General features: G+C 43.2%; 1 protein-coding gene across 2 annotated transcripts; it reads left to right on the forward strand.

Annotated features, from left to right (window-relative positions):
- The first annotated feature begins 260 nt into the window (after nt 1-260).
- snx1a (sorting nexin 1a) lies at nt 261-15,248 on the forward strand. 2 transcript variants are annotated; one of them, XM_056415646.1, is made up of 15 exons: nt 261-431; nt 2,720-3,668; nt 4,544-4,689; nt 4,945-5,023; nt 5,328-5,371; nt 7,605-7,746; nt 7,842-7,920; nt 7,999-8,074; nt 9,142-9,255; nt 10,038-10,131; nt 10,554-10,759; nt 11,490-11,633; nt 12,138-12,218; nt 12,323-12,394; nt 13,124-15,248. In XM_056415646.1, the coding sequence occupies exons 1-15, from the start codon at nt 276-278 to the stop codon at nt 13,172-13,174; spliced, it is 2,433 nt and encodes an 810-aa protein (XP_056271621.1). In that variant the 5' UTR covers nt 261-275; the 3' UTR covers nt 13,175-15,248. The 2 variants fall into 2 exon arrangements, with proteins under 2 accessions (XP_056271621.1, XP_056271622.1); XM_056415647.1 differs by having other exon boundaries at nt 4,547-4,689.
- Nucleotides 15,249-16,296: the final 1,048 nt, after the last annotated feature.

Genomic DNA, 16,296 nt, shown 5'->3' on the forward strand with positions numbered 1-16,296 from the left:
CCGCCAACGAGCTTTCTGGCTAGCTAACAGTAAAAAAGTAGGAGGACCAGGAAGTACAAACAAAAAAAAACAGATAAGCGGTAGTTCGCGCGTCCGCACGCCTCCAGCCAGTCTCTGCTCGGTTTAGGGGAAGCTCCGTTTCTTCCGGGCGAACTGGAAAAGTTAGCGGCTAAATTAGCGGCTACAAAGGGGAGACGCCGTCGACGTCCGTTAGTGCGGCGCGAGCAGAGAGAGTGAGCGCGAGCGGTTGTGTGTTTGTTTTTAGAAGATTGAAGATGGCGACCAGCTCGGCGCGCAGTCCGCCTCCGTTCCCCGACTCCGAGGACCAAGACGTGCTGGACTCCGAGGAAGTCGGAGGCCGAGACAGCGATGAAGACGACGGCGGAGGGGTCGACGACGACGGCGGGGACGACCTCCTCTTCGTGAAGGCGGTATGTCTGAGCGGAGCTAACGTCGGTCTCGCGCTAAGCTAAGCCCGCCGCTGATATCTGGCTAACTGACACCAACTGCCAAAAGACGAGCTGGCTCGCCGTCACGAGAGATGCGCTGAAGCAAAAGTTTAGGAGAGTGTTAACACGCTTTGAGCTTGTTTAATTACGCGTTGGGGAGAAATATCGTCGACTTAATCGACTATCTTTTTGTCGGATAATGTGACTGATGCTGTCGATGCAGTGAACGGGTTTTAATGCAGAAAACACACCTTGTATCGCAGCTTTTAAACGGCAAAGTGAACATCTTTAACACTATCTTTCATTTGCAAACGCCCGTTTTGGTATTGTTTTATTCCTGAAAAGTTTCACTGCTAGCTGATTTATTTATCGGGTCGATTGGGAAACCGGATGACTTTGATTTATTTAATTAGAAGTTCCTGTTTGTTTGATATGTGGGTGTTTTCTGTGCACTGTCGAGGTTTAACTTGGTGTAGACTTTCGTGCCATGCAAAGGTGCAGCAAAGTGTGAGCAGTGTGTAGGGGATGTGGTCTGTGTGGGTTGTTTGTGAAAGTGGTTGTATTCATATACGTTAAATTAGTGGTTTACAATTCACGATGCACAAAATCTGGCTCGTGCAGCCTCCTGTCATGTGAACTGTGGTCACGTGGTCAGAACCCGGATGTTTTGTCGAAGTCAAAGTTCAGAGGAGAGATTGGAAAGTTGCTGTCTCTGATTTTTTTCCCCTTTTCTCTCTTTGCTGCATGGAAAACATTACTCAGCAAGTTGTGGATGTTTGGTTTAAAACTTTTTTTTTTTTTACCTGATGCAATGTGTGCAGCTGGACCATGATTATTGGTGAGCACTCTAGCCTAGTTTTATTTATTAGAAAATACATTGTGTTGAGAAACTGTTTACATAGTATTACTCAATGTGATACTTAGCAAACACGTACACCCAAAGTCTATGACGAGTTATTTGCACTATACCTCGGTGGACTAAATATTACACCTCTCGCTACAATACAATTCAACCACATGATGACTATGAGGAAGTTGTGTTTTAGGAATATTCTAGTGAAAACAAATGCGTAAAGACCGTACAGCTGGATACCAGAGACGTGGATAATGTTGCAGGTACAGTGTACAGTTTATCAACATTTATAATGAGTTAACGGTTCACTAGATGCACCAAGCGGAGAGGTGTATCATGTTTTCTTGTGTGAGGGTGGACTAAATATTACACCTCTCAGTATAACACAATACGGTTTAACAGCACCACAAACTGCAGCATAATAAACTATCATAAAGTTTAATCATTACCTCTCTATAAAAGTTTCAACTAAAATGTAACTTTACAGTCTTTTGGATTTTATTGCAGAATACCTACTAAACTGTCACCTGAGTGTATATATACACTGTCTTCTTCCAGCTGCTTGTCTGAAAAAGCTATTTCTAAAAACACGATTCAAGGTTTCACTATGAGATTAGTTTTCTTCAAGGTACTTTTCTCATTTAAAAGGAGTATTTTATTTTTAAGCGATAAACCCAGTAGCTTGGACTCGGATACAAATGGTGTATTCTTCTGAGCTTCCAAAAGTGTCTGCAGGCCCAGATACAATGGAAATGAGTATAAAAACAAACTGTTACTGCTTCCAGTATCTTTATAAGTTACACTGAAACCAGCTTGTTTCTTAGAATGTGTTTGATTTGCTTCAAAAATATTATATTTTTGCTTTCTGGCAAAATACAAATCTTTGTTAGGCTGTGACTTTTGTTATTTCAGCAATATTATATTCAAAATAAATGTGTCTGGCATCTAAATCTGAGACAACCAAAGACTTGGACTATGCTGCAGACTTGTGATTTTTGTTTTGTTTCAGGTCATGTAATGAGGAAGTGTCTTTTTATTTGCGGTCTGATTTCGGAAGCTTTATTCCTTTTGATTAAACGAGAGTGAACGTTTTAATCTAATGTTTTGGTTAAAGTATGCCTTCCAGACTGTAATAATACCATTCATGGAAAACATATTACAAAGTGAAGGAAAAATAGTTTAGGCGATTTAATCTGTTAGTTGATTGATTGATTTAATTTAGAAAATCAAGGTTAATCATTTCAGTTTCCAAGCAGAAATCTCAATTTTCTCAACTATCTGCTTTTGTTTAGTATGATTGTAGATTTAAGATACATTTGTTTTGGAAGGCGTCCCATTTAGTTGAAGGAAATACAGATTTTATTAACCCAGAAAACAATTGACAGTTAATTGTGAAATTGTTTCCCCTCATCTCCAGAGCAACCCTCCACTGACCAAAATGGACCCCACACTGCCACCTGCCAGTCAACCCCGCGATGTTCTCATGGACTCTCCCACCGACCTCATGGATGGACCCCTGATCGAGCCCGTCGCGGAAAACAAACCGACGAGCGACGTCGTCAGGGAACCCTCGGATGATTTTTTCGACCTTACGAACAACATCGCCGACTCTCCCGAAGACGCGGCCCAAAGTGCCCTCGTCGACGTTGCCATAGACACGACTGAAATCCCTTTAGATGAACCCTCAGATGATTTCGTAGACATATTCGGAGGTGACGCCGAAGCTCCGCGAGAGGAGGCCGTGCTCGCTGCTGTGACTGTCGAAGCGGCGGTGGATGAAAGCGATGTGACGGATCCGCCCGGCAACGGGGAAACGGGAAGCGATCTTGAAGAGGAAGCAAACAAAGCCTCCGCCGATTCTATAATCGACCTCAGTGATGATTTGTTATCTAGCGACGCTCAAAAGCCGCCACCTGCCTGTGTCAAATTCGCCGACCCTCTGGTTGACTTCCTCGGCGACGCGACGCCCACCGCCGCCGCCGCCAAAATACCCAGCCGGGCGGCCGTCGATCTGTTCGAAGACGAGGGAAACCACTTGTTCGCGGAGCCGCGGCAGACCAAATCCGACAAGCGGCCGCAGAAGAGCCTCTTCGGAGAAGCCAACGAGGATCTGTTCGGCGGGCCGCTCGGCGCCCCGGCGAAGAAACCCGCCGCCAAAGAGCCGAAGGGCAAACCCGTCCCGACCGCGGCGTCTCGAGACGTCGGCAGCATGGGCGGTCCTCTGCAAGACGGGTACCGCGCCACGCAGCCCGCCGACATCTTCTCTGAGGAAGCCGTCGCCACCGCGCCCAGCGTCAAGAAGACCAACTCGGTCAACTCCAAGACCAACGGCGTGCACTCTGAAGAGGACACGGATATATTTGCTGGTGGGTCAACATATTATTATTATTGTGTTCCCTGATCAAGATTCTAGGATTTTAGCGTTCTATGAGGAGCATTGAGCAAATCATTCAAACTTTCAATTTTTCATCCAATTAATTCAGTTTCTTTTTTTATTTTTATTAGCGATTTTACTGGAAGTAAAATCCTATCAATTACCAACTACAATCAAACACACCAGATGGTCTTAATACAGCATTTCAGTGTGTTCTTTACCTTCCAGTGTTTACTTTTGTGGAGGTATGTTTACCTTTTTATGAGATAGTCGACAGAAGGCTGACAGGAAATGAACAGAGACAGATGGAGGATAACGCACAACAAAAGGGTTCACGGTCAGAACAATAATGTGATGGTCAACATAAACGTCTGTGTGTACAAACAGTGGAAGTCCTTCTTTAACTCTCCCATGAGATAGGCTCTTGTGACTTCAGGTCACAAGCGCCGGTCCTCACATGATTGAACTGGATTAAGTTAGAGGCTGAAAGCAAAATAACAAACTGATCAGAGTCCGGAGTCGGTATGAGTTTACATGTTTATTTGTGCCACGATGAACGTCTCTCTTTAGAGTGTAATGGCGGGGTGGCTTTAGCTCAGTGGGGTAAGAGGGCCGTCCTGCAACCGCAGGGTTGTGGGTTCGATCCCCGCTCTCCCCATTAGTTGCAAGTCGAAGTGTCCTTGAGCAAGTCACTGAACCCCCAGTTGCTTCCCGGGCGCATCACTGCAGCCCACTGCTCCTTAATAACTAAGGATGGGTTAAATGCAGAGAACTAATTTCCCCTTGGGGATTAATAAAAGTGTATATTCTTATTCTTATAATGACCTCCGTCTGGTTTCTTCTTTTTGTGTTTCCTCTCTCTATAAGAAGCAACAGTGGAGCTGTCTCTCGACAGCCCGCGGGACGAGAGGAAGAAAGATGTGGCGGCCATGCCGTCTGCGGCCGCCCCCTCTGTGGCAGCGGCCGGCGGCAGCGGCAGCCTGGCCAAGCCACAGGCTGCTTCCTTGGAGGAGGTACACACACACACACACACACACACACACACACATCTAATCCAAGAGTGATGTTCCCAGTGGGACTGAAACAAAGTAACCACCGAAAACTGTTTCGAGGGATTTGCTAATTTCAGTTTTCTGGAATGTCAAAATTTTTTCTTGTATATATTTTTTACCACAACGATTAATTGAAAATAAACTGTTACAAAAAAATCCCATTTTGAAAGAAAATAAAGTGGAAGTGTTACACTTTCTATTCAATATTTGTTTCAGTTGGATGAAGAGGAGGAGAAAGAGGAGCAAGAAGACAAATTTGAGATCGCTATCTCTATCAAAGACCCTGAAAAAATAGGTGACGCTCAATTATTTATTTTTTATTTCGTGTTTTTATCCGGTTTTATTCTTTAAGTGCAATAAGGTTTGTCATTAGTTTGTGCACTACTACAAACATCAAGCAAGCAACGGTGGCTTTGAGGTGCTCGACTTTTTTGAATTAAATTATTTCAAACTTGGGAAGAAGACAAAGCCAAGTTGTGAAACGAGTGACAAAGTATCTTAAAGTTTCACGTGCAGCTCGCCCCAAGTGATGCTCTAAGTATTTATATCTATGTGTGTCTTCTCTTGCTCTGACTTTCATCCTTTTCTTTTTGTTTCAGGGGACGGGATGAACGCCTACATGGCCTACAAAGTAACCACACAGGTAACAACTTGAGCATTTCACAGGGTTCGTACGGTCATGGAAAACCTGGAAAAGTCATGGGATTTTAAAATGGTTATTTCCAGGCATGGAAAAATCATGGAAATTTGTTATATTGATATGTTAATTTCTGCTGAGTTGGAAATAATTGATATGCTTTTAAAGGAAAGACGCTGAAAATATAATCCAGCATATACGCTCTCATACGAGTGAACCCACAGTCACCATAGCAACAGTAGTTTAGGGAAGCGGTCGGGATAATCCACTATGCCAGGGAAGTGTAGATTTAACCATGCTTGGAAAAGTACTCCTTGTTAGTTTATATACTAAATGTTCTCACTTTTTCACGTACGCACCGAGATTACACATTTTATTTTTGGTCGTGGAAATGTGGTTAAAAGTCGTGTCCATTGGTCAAAATGGTTATGGACCCCCAGACAGGGCTCCAGACTGCGACCAAATGGTCGCATTTTGCGCCTAAAATTAGACACAGTGCGAGTAAATTTTTCATCAACTCGCGCATGCGCGACCAGTAAATTAGCAGATTTCTTTTTTTTGTTATGAAATATTTTTGTTGCTGACAAACTTGTTCTACACTTCAGCCCACTATAGTTAGCGGTAATGCCTGAATGACTGGTTTGCTAACCGACATTAACTCCAGAAGAAGAAGAAAGGAGACGAAAACCGAAGAAGAAGAAGGCTGGCCTGTGTGTGAGAGGGGGGGGGGCTAATGTGTGAAAAGAGGCGCACCGCAGCGGAGACACAACGAGGGCGAGGGCCGCAGAGTGAGAGGTCCACGAGGGGATCCTCACCACCGAGCGGCGTCCCCGTCCCCCGAGTTGAATCTCTGGGTCAACTCAGCCGACTCTCACATGTCTGAGCCCCTATACACTGATGTTCACAGTAAACGCATTCGATCGGGAGCGCGCGAGGATTTTGATAAAGTTAGTGGAAGGATCTAAGTGACAACATCCGGTTTTGCAAAGTTAGCGGAAAGAACCACGTGAAACAACATCCGTTTATCAAAATAAGATGTCGACAAATCATACACGAACATATAAAAGTAAACAATGAACTGATGTATCTTTATAGATCATTTCTGAGATTTAGCTTAAATTATGCTAACATTAAAACATTTTTACTGGACCAAGGAAGAGTTTATAATATAATAAGTCAGACTTTTGTATGTTAAAAAAAGTCCTGAGTTCCAGGAAATGAATAATGCAGATGTGTTCCATACATAACTGAAATCCTCTACAATAGCAATCAAACAATTTTAATGTATCAATTAGGACATTTTTTCAAAGTAAAAGTCCTAAATGTTTAAAGAAATCTGTAATTTCTTTCATGTTTGAGTTGCTTTATATATGTATTTCCTCATAGTCCTAGGCAATAATGCTACACAATAAATAGAATGCTTCAATCGACTCGGTGATCGGTATTATCGGTGATCGGCAGATACTGATTTCAGTGATCGGTGATCGGCACCAAAACCTGATCGGTGCATCTCTAATCATAACATCATCAAACCCTAGATGGTATTGAAAAGAGAACATGCTGCATAGTAATATTTATTTTTGATTCCGTTTCCTAAAAGAAACTGCTTTCTATGAATGCATTCAATCAATGGGTGGGGGGGGTGGTGAGTGTGCTCACCCGTGTGCGCGCATCACGGCAGAACTTCGATGTCGGTGCGCGCATCGCTCTGTCACGCGAGCCAAGAATTGTTGACGGGGGGGGGGAGATTTCACCCTGTTATAATGGTAGGGGAAACACTGGAGTTGATAAGCGTGTCTTCTTGTCTGATCAATACACAACAGTGAGGTGCGTGAATGGACAGAGCGGCCAGCTGCTGATCACTCACTCAATAGCTCGACCTGCACGAATAGACGGTGCGCGCAAACATTTTTTTTTGGGGAGCACCGAAGACCCATTTTGACCCAGGAAAAACCCTGTGTGCGCCCCTAAATTTTCTGCTTGCGCCCCTAAAATTTTAAGTTAGGGGCCACTGTGCTCCTAGTAAAAAAAGTTAGTCTGGAGCCCTGCCCCCAGAGGATGTTGGTCATGTGTGGTAACAATGTGCTGGGAGAGGAAATAGTGGTCAGCGATTTTTCAGCGGAAACGCCCCTGCACTGGTCTTGTAAGGCAAACATAGATTACATCAGAATTCCACAGAAGTAGTTCACCAAACGTTCGCCTCTTTTCGGGACGTCCAACTCATGCGAATGTGTTTCAGACCCAGCTGCCCATGTTCCGCAACAAGACCTTCACGGTGAGGCGGCGCTTCAGCGACTTCCTCGGCCTCTACGAGAAGCTGTCTGAAAAGCACGGACCCAACGGCTTCATCGTGCCGCCGCCGCCAGAGAAGAGCATTCTGGGTAGGCTGACTTTGCCGTTTCCCTCCGGTACCGTAACTTTCGTAACGTGCTCTCCGACGGCTGTAAGAAGGCGTGTTGGTCGTTGTGTCGCACAGGGATGACGAAGGTGAAGGTGGGCAAGGAAGATTCCTCATCGGCAGACTTTGTGGAGAGAAGAAGAGCCGCGCTGGAGAGGTGAAGGAGACGCGAGGGACGGCGGCTTCGGGACGAGTCGCGAAAACCGTAATGTTCTGAGCCGTTATCGTTCAACAGATATCTCCAGAGGATCGTAAACCACCCGTCTCTTCTCCAAGATCCGGATGTCAGAGAGTTCCTGGAGAGAGAGGAAGTAAGTACCGTATTTTCCGCACTAAAAGGCGCACTTAAAAGCCTTTAATTTTCTCAAAAAACAACAGTTCGCCTTATAATCCGGAGCGCCTTGTATATGGATTAATTCTGTTTGTGCGATTTTGTGTGGTTCACGGCGCGCTGTCAACATGTTTTAGTACGACTTCGGTAAACTCCAAAGCCGCACCGCTTGCAGCATCACGGCTACCGCAGTTAGGAGCGTCGCGGAGTAATACTGCAAAAACCAGATCACTGAAAACAAGATCCGGTCAGAGCACGTCACCAACATGGACACGGTTCCCCTCACCTCTGATAGCCCCGTGAACCGCACCGTGGAGGAAACGGGGACCAGAACGATGTCACCCTTCACTGTAGTTCTCGCTTGCGGTTGTGAGTGTATTGTGTTGTATTTTACGTGTTATAACTGAACAATGTTGAGAGTTATTGTGAACACGTTTCATAAAATTTGACTGGCTGACTGTTTTGTTTCGCTTAATGCGCCTTATAGTCCGGTGCGCTATATACATGAAAAAAGATGGAAAATAGACCATTCATTGACAGTGCGCCTTATAATCCAGTGCGCCCTATAGTGCGGAAAATACGGTAAGCGGAAACTGAGTTTACCTTTTTTATTCTTGAGGAGAACGTTGTTTTTATTCACGCGTCTACACAGCCAACGGGGAATGATTTAAAAACAACAAAAAGCTCTTGATAAAAATAAATATCTCCAGCAAAACTACACCCAACTGGATAAATGAGACTAAGATTATACCACAAGAGTTGTGTGTGAATTTGTAAATCGATGATTTGATATAGTTTTGATAACGTGGTTCATATTTATTCAAATTCATCGACATGTTTAAAAAAAAAAAAAAATGTAAAAGAAAGTATTCTTTATTCACCGTGGAGGTATGTGGAAAAAAATACAAAGTTAACCATTTTAATTTACAAATAAAAATTGGTGTTCACGTTTAGTTAATGTGTTTTTTCCCTCCCACCTTTTTATGATCTCTAAAGTTTATTATATTTCCAGCTGCAGTCTGTTGTAACGTGCGTTTATACCTCCAGTTGCCCAGAGCTGTGGGCACTCAGGCTCTGAGCGGCGCCGGCTTCCTGAAGATGATCACCAAGGCAACGGACGCCGTCAGCAAAATGACCATCAAGATGAACGAGTCGGACGTGGTGAGTTCAGCGGTAAACGGTCGCTCCGGTTGCACCGCGCTTCCTAAAAATGAACAACAAAAATTTGTAAACCGCAGATTCATTTTTCGTTGTGAGGAAATCTGAATTTTTCTGAAAAAAGCAGAACACAGTCTTGTGACATTTAGTCTGAACATTAGTTTGTTAACTTGTCATTTTGTGTTTATTTATGACAGTAAACTTATCCGTGATGATCTGATCGGATCCGACACGCCCTTCAGTAAACTGATCTGGTGGAATTGTTTGGAGCGCTCTGTGTCGGTGCATTTCTAACTGTTTATTTAGTTGATGTTATTCCAGTTGACTGAACACCAGAGATCCTGCTGATCACAGAGTTGTTATCTAAAGAACCGGAGCCGAGTCCCTTTGATCTGAGCTCACGGTCCCACACGCACAGAAAGACTTTGAGCTTCTTCAAATATTCCGACTGAGCGCCTGCAAAGGAAGAGGAGTGCGTTAAACTGCACTGGATTATTCGTGTGTGTGGGTTTTTTTTTGCATACATGTATGAATCTAGAAACTCTGAACATGTATTCTGAATGCATGAGATATCGACGACTCATTTTCATAGTTAAAACTCTAATTATGAACTGGTAAAGTATCGAAGTTCAATCATCACACAATTCAAAAACATTAAATCCGTTTTTGACCCAATGGGACTCGACCTTTCTCTTTTTCTTCTTTTTTTTCCCAGTTTGTGATGATGTGGCGTTGTGACGCAACAGAGTTGTACAAACAGAGTGTGTGTTCTGTTTGTTCCACAGTGGTTTGAAGACAAGCTGCAGGAGGTGGAGTCCGCAGACCAGCAGTTCAGGAAGCTCCACTCGCTCGTCGAGTCTCTGGTCGTTCACAGGAAAGGTTCGTCTTCGATGAGTGTCCCACGCCGTTCGTTTATTCGTCTGATTTTGAGAAGATGAGGATCATTTTGGCGCAAAGTTCAGGGTGACGTTTCGTTAATGAGATCGTCAGCCACCAGGTGGCAACCGCCAGGTCTGAGAGAGAAGCCCTGGTGTCCTTAAACCTGCAATATGTATCATAGCCAGCAGGGGGCCAAGTCTGAAGTCTGATTGTGTAGAAGCCTGAGAACATCAGTAAACACTAAAGCCTAAATGGATTTTAAAAATATATATAATTACTTTCTTTTTACCAATGTGTTCTAAAGAAAGTTTTATTTTGACACAAACCCATGTCCAGACAGAATCTCACACAGATGATCACTTATTAGTATTTTACATTTATTGGTGTTTCACGCCGCCGCTCGGCTCTCTCTCCCCCTCCAGAACTGTCGCAAAACACGGCCAACTTCGCCAAAAGCACGGCCATGCTGGGTAGCGCGGAGGACAACACCGCCCTATCCCGGGCGCTCTCTCAGCTGGCGGAGGTGGAGGACAAGATGGAGCAGCTGCACCAGGACCAGGCCACCAACGACACCTTCAGCTTCGCCGAACTCATCGCCGATTACATCCGGCTGCTCGGAGCCGTGCGGGTACTGAGGACTTGGGTTCTGCTTCTTTCTGGATGCTTCAATGTAACAGAAGAAAAATCGACCTACATGTTAACGTATCACAGGTGGTTTCACCTTTTTAAAGGGAGGTGACTTCAGGATATCTAAGTGATATTACACAGTAATTAAATACAATCGCTACGTTCATTACGGGCTTTATTTGGCTTTGCATAAACATACGATTGCGTCTCAAGCTGTGAGGTCATTTTTATTTAGTTCAGAGAATCTTTCCCTCAGAATATTGACTTTAAGGTACGAACCAATGCGGAGGAGGAATGAATAGTCTATAATAGTGTACAAAAAGTGTATAATATGAGGAGTGATGCAGCGTCGGTGATGTAGTACGTCACTTTCATTTCAAAATTATTTTTCTTTTTTATAAGATTTGCATTTTGAACATGAGAAAAATAAATTAAGATTTTGGAGGGGAAAAAACAAGATTACTCGGTAAGTTAGACATCTGAAAATGTGTAGGAAGAAGTAAATACTTAACTCTTTACACAATGATATGTTTTTTATATCAGTTCATATATTTTTATTTATTTTGCTCTGCACCAAATTACAAAAAACAATCAAATCTTTACATTTCGGTGCTTTATTTGAAGGCTAAAAGATTAAGTTTAAAAATAACAACTACAAATACTCTGATGTCATTGGCCAGTTTTGAATACGAGGCTAACGTGAACAAACCCGACATGTCATGTGACCTCAGGGCTCCTTCGACCACCGGATGAAGGCGTGGCAGCGCTGGCAGGACGCGCAGACGGCGCTGCAGAAGAAGAGAGAGACGGAGGCCAAGCTGCTGTGGGCCAACAAGCCCGACAAGCTGCAGCTGGTCAAGGAGGAGATCACTGAGGTGCAGCGCCGGGCCTTTTGATTGGATGGTTTTCCAATCATTTTGAGATCAATGAATGAATAGTTATTGAGCAAAGCTTTCATATTGTTCCGATCATCACGCACTTCGAGCACAATGAAAACATTCCTCAGCCTGGTGGTGGTCAGCAAATATATTGGATGTTTTTACATTTTCCAGTTATGGGCTGAGACAAAAACAAATATTTTTATTCCTATAAATTTGGTCCTTGGAGGAACGGGCTTGTATCTAGAATGTTTAGGTTTTTTTTCTCCATTTGGTGAGACTGATTTTAATAATCAATGTTTAAAAATGGAGCCAGCACAATTTGTTATAGTTCTATAAGTTAGAAGGAGCACAAATCAATATTTTGACCGTCAGTGAAACTTGAAAGATTCTTTTTCGTGATCTTAACGTGTTGAGATTTTTTTGTATACTTTGTGAGTGAGAAGTACGATGTTCTCGTAACACTGACCCTAACCGCCCGTGTGTTTCCTCTGGTTCCAGTGGGAGGTCAAGGTGACGCAGTACGAGAAAGACTTTGACAGAGTTTCTGCGACCGTGCGAAGGGAAGTCGTCCGCTTTGACGTACGGACGTTTATCTTCCCATCATTCTCATCCGTCACTCGGCCTAGGACACTACGCTCTTTACTGACTGGTGGATACTTTTTACTTTTTATTTTCTCATACAGAAAGAAAAGGCCAAGAGCTTCAAAAAAGAGATCATTAACTACCTGGAGTGTCTGCTCCAGTCTCAGCAGCAGGTGAGTGTCACCAAACAGGAATGTTTGACGGTTACATCATCAAATATTCCTCCTGGGCGACCGGCGAACATCTGTTATTAGTTTTTATTCTAATTTTGTATTATTTGATTTTAAATGAAGATGATTTGGAGCTGGTGATCTTATTTAGAAAAAATCGGCAGTATAATAAGTGTGAAATATAAATAATCAAAATGAAAAGCAACCATAGACGCATAATGTCCCAGTGGTTTATTTAGGGATATTTAATATGAGCTCAGGTGAAAGTAAACATGAGCTCAGGTGGGAGATGTGAATACATTTTAACAATAATGGGAAAAGGAAACATTAGGTAACTAACAATTCATCTTTTATTATGAATTCATCTTTTGATATGTTTAAATATATATATATATACACACACACATATACATGTGTACATTAAACATATAAAAACATAGTGTGTGTGTGTATATATACATACATATGTGTGTATGTATATATATATATACATACATACACACACACACCCATATATATATATACACTGTGCATTACACTTTTTTTTTAAAGTCTCTTAACACATTTCAAGAGCCAATAAAACGTCTTCAACCGGCTGGTTATGCACAAATGTTAAATGAATCGTCTGTCTATTGACAAAATGGTTGAGAAGGAGAAAAGATGCATCAGTTTTAAGTCCTGTTGACCCTGAATGACCCCGGCCTGGTGTGTGTGTGTTCTTTTCTCCCCCAGCTCATAAAGTACTGGGAGGCATTCCTCCCCGAAGCCAAAGCGATCGCCTGATGCTCGAGCGCCTTCAGGACGGCGGCGCCCTTTTTCTATACACTTTACCTCTTGCCTTTAAACCAAGGAGAACTGCGTGCATTGTAAAGGGAGATACAATCAGCCCGTTTTTTTAATCACCTTTAACACATAGCTCTGTACTCTATTGTATTAATAACTGTATATTTTCATTTAACCTTCCAAAAATATTTTCTTAATAGATGAAAAAAAATAGAGTTTGCATATACAAAGATATGGACGACGCGTGCAGAGAGCGAGTCGACGTGCCATTCCACCGAGACGCGGGGGCGCGGTCCCCCCCCCCCTCGGCGGGGGTCTCGGCGGCTCTGCTCTCACACCTCTGGGGACCCAGGTGAACAACGTGGCCAACACTGACGGTGTTTATGGTTTATTTTTGTGCTTTTTTTAATGACGGCTCAAAGGGATAAATTAATTCAAAAGAAATTCAATTAAAAGAAAATGAGGATGACGAGCACTTAGAGAGAAGAACTTGAGTACAGCCATGTTCCTGTTTCTGAGTCTTTTTCCCCCCCCCCCTGTTTAAAAAAAATGCTATTGCTGAAGGGGGCGCTGGGTGTCGGGAGGCATTAGGTGGGCGGAGTCTACGGCTGTGGTCAAAGGGGCGGGTGGGGAGGGGGGGCGGGGTGCATTGTAGGTCAAAGCTTGAGAGTTTAAATGTTTTAGGTATGATTTCAATCAAATAACCACATGTCTGCCTTTTTTTTAAAAGTCAGAATGGTGTTTTTGGTATAATCCGGTTTGGGAGAGAGTTGCACGCGGCTTGCTTACGTACCGCTACTTACCGTTATCTACCGTTACTTACCGTTATCTACCGTTACTTACCGTACCGTAGTGGATGCGTGTCGGAGCTGGGGTAGAAAGCGATGCCGGTGCATGTTTAAGCCCATTTACTACAAATTAAGTTTTTTTTTTTTCTCTCTATATTTTTGCTTATGACTCTGAAAAAGAAGCTTCTAGACCGCTTATTGTATGAAAACCAACCTGCACAGACTTGAACCCTCGCGGTCCACATCCCGTCTGTTTGTTTGTTGTTGTCGCGATAATGCAGTAATTACCTGTGTCTTCGAGGCGTAGCCAGACAACGACGACGACTCACTTAGAGAACGACGTTCAACCCGTTTCAAGTCTCTGCAAGTCGACGTTCGTGTTGCGGAACGAATGGAAAGCGAACGCTGCCTCTGGGGTTTTGCAGTAAAATATAAAAATATAAACAAATTATCATGTGTTGTTCCGTCAAAGGAAATGTAATTGTTTAGTGTATAAAATGATAACAAATTAATGAAATGTTTTTCCGAGAGCCCAAGAAGACATCTTGAAATAGTTTATCTGACTAACAATTACATGATTAGTTTTATTTTGAAGGTGCCCTGTGGAGTTTTTGATCAGTCACGGAGGAATGACCACGGTCGCTTCACGTGTTTCCTGCCGATCAAAAGACGAGATGCAAACAATTTTGATTTAAAATGCCTCCACTCAACAACACAAAATTAAATAAGATACTTTAATGCACTTTGGTGGGAAATGGTGAATGTAAATACATTTGCAAAAACTCAACAGAGTACCTTTTTTTATTTTTTTACAAAGATTAAAGAGCAGATTCTCACATTGTGAAGCGCTGGAACCAGTTGGGCATTTTTTTCCCATGTCAAATTATAATCCTATTGTTTTCTTTCTTTCTTTTGTGTTCATCCGTTATTTGATTTCAGCTAAATAACACGCCGTGTAGTAAATGGGCGACGGCGTGACGCAACATTAACGTCACGTGCTGTAAACATGACGTCATGGTGCGTTCAATGCTTCCCCGAAGCCTCGGTCACGTCTTTTTGATTCCAGCTTTAATCTCACGCGTTCACGCCGCGCGGCGCCCGTTAACGTTTCTTTATTTTTGGATCGTTGGGTGTCAGATTTGTGTTCGGCAGCCGGATCGAACCGGTTTGTTTGTGCGTCGTCACTTTGTTAATGTGCAGAGCAAATGTCAGCACTGTGTCGTATTAATTTCTTTTCAAACAAAATCAATAAAAGTTGCACTGTTTACACTTGGAAATTCCATTAACTTCTGACGTCAGTGTGTTATTCCTCCGCTCGGCGATTCTGCCTCACGTTAAGAACTTTATACCTGGTATGATGTCATTGTGAGTTATTGTCTGAGCCTTGCGTAACGTGTGTGTGGTGTGTCAATAGTATCACCCTATAGACACTAAGTTCTCAAACACACATTAGTCTGAGAGCAGCTCTTTATACGTGCTTGGTATGGATTGGGCCGGGACAAAGCAAGTACGATGGTGCACTTCCTGGTTAATAGTACACTTAAATTGAATATACTCAAGTGTACTTTTTTTCCCACCTGGGGTACTCATACTAAATACTACCATAGTGTGCTGATAGTGTTTTCAATGGTTTAACATTCATAATAATCCCTATTTACCACTCATGTAGGCTGAAGATGACAGAAAGTGAAGGCCAAGATTGTGATTATTTCACAAGACCGAAGTCGGACACATTAAACCTCTTCTGTGATCACCCCCAGCAGAAGGCAGACAAGGCTGTAGTGCAAAGAAGGCACAAACGGACAAGAGCAAAACAAAGAAGCCCTCCTCTGTTCCCTTTGTCTTTTCCTAATCCCCAAAAAGGCAGTGATTTCATCACTGGCATGTCCAACCTCACACATGAACACCAGAGAGTTGAAGAGCATGAGAAGAGCCACCTACGCAGAGGTTGCGCTGAGGCATATTTCCTCAGATCCTCAAGAAGCACGATGCAGGACCTTTTCATGGGTGCTCAGATGTCGCTTCACAGAGGGCAAGTCCGCAGGAGGAGACGATTGCTGGAGCGCATTAAAGATGTGATGAAGCTCATCGGCCAAAGAGGTTTGAGCTACAGGCAGCATACACACTTGATGACGACACCATTGACCATGGTAACCTTTTGAATGACGTGCTGGAGACCATGGATGTGAAGCGGTGTATTGGAAATTCCACTGATGGGGCCTCCGATATGCCAATATAAAGGTGTCTCTGCACTGCTCTCCAAAAAGTGCCTGACTCAAATACATGTGCGGTGTTATTCACACATTCTAAACCTTTATTAGGCTGTCAGACAGA

Source organism: Pseudoliparis swirei, chromosome 6 (genome assembly GCF_029220125.1).
Source record: "Pseudoliparis swirei isolate HS2019 ecotype Mariana Trench chromosome 6, NWPU_hadal_v1, whole genome shotgun sequence".
Classification (NCBI taxonomy): Eukaryota; Metazoa; Chordata; class Actinopteri; order Perciformes; family Liparidae; genus Pseudoliparis; species Pseudoliparis swirei.